This window comes from Staurois parvus, unplaced genomic scaffold (assembly GCF_062004578.1).
Source record: "Staurois parvus isolate SC_StPar_1 unplaced genomic scaffold, SC_StPar_1.0 ptg000242l, whole genome shotgun sequence".
NCBI classification, from domain to species: Eukaryota; Metazoa; Chordata; class Amphibia; order Anura; family Ranidae; genus Staurois; species Staurois parvus.
Window position 1 is genome coordinate 1,656,338 of NW_028318038.1, and position 3,966 is coordinate 1,660,303.

Sequence of the window (3,966 nt, forward strand, 5' to 3'; positions counted from 1 at the left end):
AGTCTGGCTGAAAAATGCAGAGAACATAGCGGACCGATCGCTGTTTGGGACCTCTGTGGAATTTTTTTTTTTTTCTGCTGGGCAGAATAAAAATGCAAAACACAGCAAAAACACACTACCATGTATTTCAGCACGCAGATTTTTGTTTTTTAAAAAGTCCCTGACCCTTTCTAAAAATGCTGCAGCTAAAAAAAAAATAGACGTTGAAAGGTTGTCGCTAGCCCCTGGCTATCTGTCTTGATCAGTCTGTTTGAAGGTATGGACGTCCAGAAGACATACATTTCCCTTCAATCCCCTCTTATAATCATTATTTACATATATGATTTTAATTTCCCCTTATACAACATAGTTCTTTTTCTGCTTCTCTCTGTATTTGGCTAGATAACTATTGTACTCTTTGGGTTTTGGGTTCAGTGGGGCAGTTTGTTCTTGGATTTCTTCCTCGTACATAGTCATATCTATACCTTTGTTCATAAGCTTCTTTATACAGGGAATCACACAGCACACTATCAGGGCTATAAGTATCAGGGTGACTACAATAATCACTCCTATTTGTGCTAGCATCTGCTTCCATCCCTTGAGCCATCCAAAATATTGATCCCATGGATCAGTGATCCCTGAATTCCTTTTCAACTCTTCCGACAAATCAGACAGTTTTTTTATAGCCATAGTGACCTTGCCATTTGGCCCAGTGTTGTCTGGGATGTAGGTACAGCAAGTACCTGTTCCTTTTATCATTGCACACACACCACCCTTTTCTGCAAGCATCATATCTAAGACCATACGATTTTGAAAGGTCATGGTGGAATCAGCCTGCAACTGCTCCGCTATCCCCTTCAATGCATCCCTGGTGTAGTTGACAAACCTCTGTTGATTGTAATATATATAATTTATCCAATCAACATTCTTGTTGACTGTGATGATTGGAATGATTGACTCAAAACCTGCTTTGACCTGGTCCCTGGCCTTAAACTCATCTGGGACCCCTCTTGGAACCCCTATGGCGTCTATATACACTTGTGGGTCAAAACTACCCATCGGGGCCTCCCTCTTGTACCTCTGAGTACCTCCTGTTACATCTTCAGGGATCTCAGAAGGAATTTCACTAAAAATATGCAGGGGCATAATAGCTTTGGCCAAAGCACACTCACCAGACCACTCCTTCTCCAATCTAGACCTGATCTTACCATCACCACAAATCCAGTAGATATCGCCTAAAGATTGTGTCTGATTCTGTAAAAGCCTAGATGAGATGTTGCTGTATGTGTGACAAAAACCTTTTGTAAAATTTCCAAAACTTCTTTTTCTTGCCACTCCTCTATAGCAGGTATAATTCCCTGGGTAAATTTGCAAACCTTCGCCTGGTTTGGGGTTTTTTGTAACTATGGGATACTTTGCTTTCCAGGTTTCACAGGAAGCATTCTTGTCATGTGTTCCTGTAAAAAGACTTAGAAAACATTCTTCAACATCTTCAGGAAGGTTTAGTGGCACTGTTCCCACATGGGGTCTGGCTGCTCCACAGACATAACAATTAGACTTGTTGTACTGCAGGGCACTGTACCTCATCCATTCTAACCAAAGATTTACATCTGAAAATCCCATCTCCGCTGCTACGGTATCTTCAAAAGAAGGATCAGCAATGGCAATCATATCCCTAATTGTACTGATACGTGGCCTCAGGGGATTGTAATCATTGTTATTATGCATGTCTTGTATCCTAAATTTTCCCCTTGTGCCTGATATACCTCCTCCCCAGTATAACCCAAATACATACATTCCCGAATCACTAGGGCTGGGATTTTCTATGGTAAGCGTATATTTGGCATTGGGCTTGGTAAGAGTCATTCTGTTTATGAGGGATTTTCCGTTCTTGTCCTTCTTATTTATGGCTGTGTCAGGTTTGTATCCCCAGTCAGTTCCTATGTTCCATCCCACTGCTCCCCAATAATCACAGTTACTCCCCCAATAATCATCAGTTACACAAATGTAACCTATTCCCTCCCTCTTATGCGCCCTTTTCCTGCTACTCTCTTCATCCCCTTTTTCTGTTAGGTCGTCATAGGTGAAAGAAAAGGTAGCAACATAGGTATTAGAAGAGTCAAACCACAATGTAATAATCTTCCCCTCTCTGGTAATAGCAACCTTTGGTTTCTGTGCTGGTACATTGGTTTCTCTTTTGGTCCTAGTGTGTATTGGGTGTGCGTTTTCTGAGGTGTTTTTATCAAATGTGTGTTTTTCTGAGGTGTTTTTATCAAATGTGTGTTTTTCTGAGGTGTTTTTATCAAATGTGTGTTTTTCTGAGGTGTTTTTATCAAATGTGTGTTTTTCTGAGGTGTTTTTATCAAATGTGTGTTTTTCTGAGGTGTTTTTATCATTGTTGTTGTGACCACATATAACCTGAACAGCACCCAAATCCTCTGGGGAGTATATGCAGTTAGTCACTATCCATATTGGGGTAAACACTAAAAATGTAATCAGCCCCAGGAGAATCCATAGTTTGCCAGAGTCCTTGGCTAATAGAATGCTCATCTTGATTATTTTCAGAGACTTTGTTACCGGCTTCACTCACTCTTCGAGGATTTGTATCACCTGCTTCACCTCCTTTAATAAACAGCACCTTGTCCTGTTCGAGGTCAGGGCTTTCTGCCCCCGTTAGTACCTCCTTTTCTCGATTGTCTTGTTCGAGGTCAGGGCTTTCTGCCCCGTTAGTACCTCCTTTCCTTGATTGTCCTGTTCGAGGTCAGGGCTTTCTGCCCCCGTTAGTACCTCCTTTCCTGTTTCCCTTGGGTCTGGTCCTGGGCCTTTCTCGACCAGCTTTGCTCTGGAAGCATGGATCCAGGTGGGGCTATGTTCAGTGAGGACTGCTGTTCTGGTTACTGCTACGACCGTAGTTTCTGGTCCATAGGCGAAATCCTGCTGTTTCTTGTTTCTCGTCAGTTGTTTTACGACAATACGATCTCCGGCCTGGAACGGGTGGGTATTTTCCTGTGGAAAAGACGGGAGCTTGCGGATAACATCGTTCTCAGTTTTTATCAATATTTCAATAAGCTTCCTTACATATTCATCTCTGATATTATCATAGTTGTCTCCTGTCATGAATATATCCCTGGCCCAGGGGGTAGGGAATGGTCTTCCCATAAGGATTTCAAAAGGTGAGTATCCTGTAGTCTTGTTTGGTGTCATCCTAATTTCTGCCAATATAGCTGGGAGATACCTTTTCCAGTCATTATATGTGCCTCCTGTTGCTTTCCTTAACTTATCCTTGATAGTCCTATTCATCCTTTCCACTATCCCTGAACTCTGTGGGTGATATGGGATGTGAAATTTCCACTCAATCCGCAAAGATCTGGCCAGCTCCTTGCAGATCTGGGAGGTGAAAGCTGGACCCTGATCTGAATTGATCTGTAATGGCACTCCCCATCTAGGTATTATTTCCCGTGTGAGCAATCTAGCCACGGTTTTGGCATCTTCTCTTTTTGTGGGGTACATTTCTGGCCATCGGGAAAACACATCTGTGACCACACAAGCTGGTTGTTGTCCTCCCTTTGGTTGGGGTATGTGTGTAAAGTCAATTTGAAGATGTGTAAAAGGTGTTGTGGGGTAAGGCAGGTGTTGATGCATGGCTTTATTTGGGTTGTTTGGGTTACTCCTGATACATGTGATGCATCTTTTCACATAATCTTGTACTAACTCCGCCACTTCTGTGATATAAAAATCTTTTTGAAGTTGTTTTAGGGTTGCCTTCCATCCTATATGTCCTATCCCATGGTATTGTGCAATGTATATCGGGGCGCTACACCGTGGGATGCATGGTTTCCCCTCTTTGCAGATTAATCCAGTCTTTGGATTCTTCTGTAAAATAGGATAGCACCAGTCTTTGAGCTCCTCTGTGGAAGCTGACTGCTGCAAGGTTGTGATCAATTGGGAATCATCTGGGAGGATGGGGCATAGAGTAGGCATCTGTAG

At 42.5% G+C, this 3,966-nt stretch overlaps 1 protein-coding gene across 1 annotated transcript; it reads right to left on the reverse strand.

Annotated features, from left to right (window-relative positions):
• Nucleotides 1-291: 291 nt before the first annotated feature.
• On the reverse strand, nucleotides 292-2,462 carry LOC149459953 (syncytin-A-like). The gene is made up of 2 exons (XM_089680359.1): nucleotides 2,333-2,462; nucleotides 292-2,212 (listed from the first exon to the last, which is right to left on the reverse strand). The coding sequence occupies exon 2, from the start codon at nucleotides 1,843-1,845 to the stop codon at nucleotides 337-339; it is 1,509 nt and encodes a 502-aa protein (XP_089536485.1). The 5' UTR covers nucleotides 1,846-2,212; nucleotides 2,333-2,462; the 3' UTR covers nucleotides 292-336.
• Nucleotides 2,463-3,966: the final 1,504 nt, after the last annotated feature.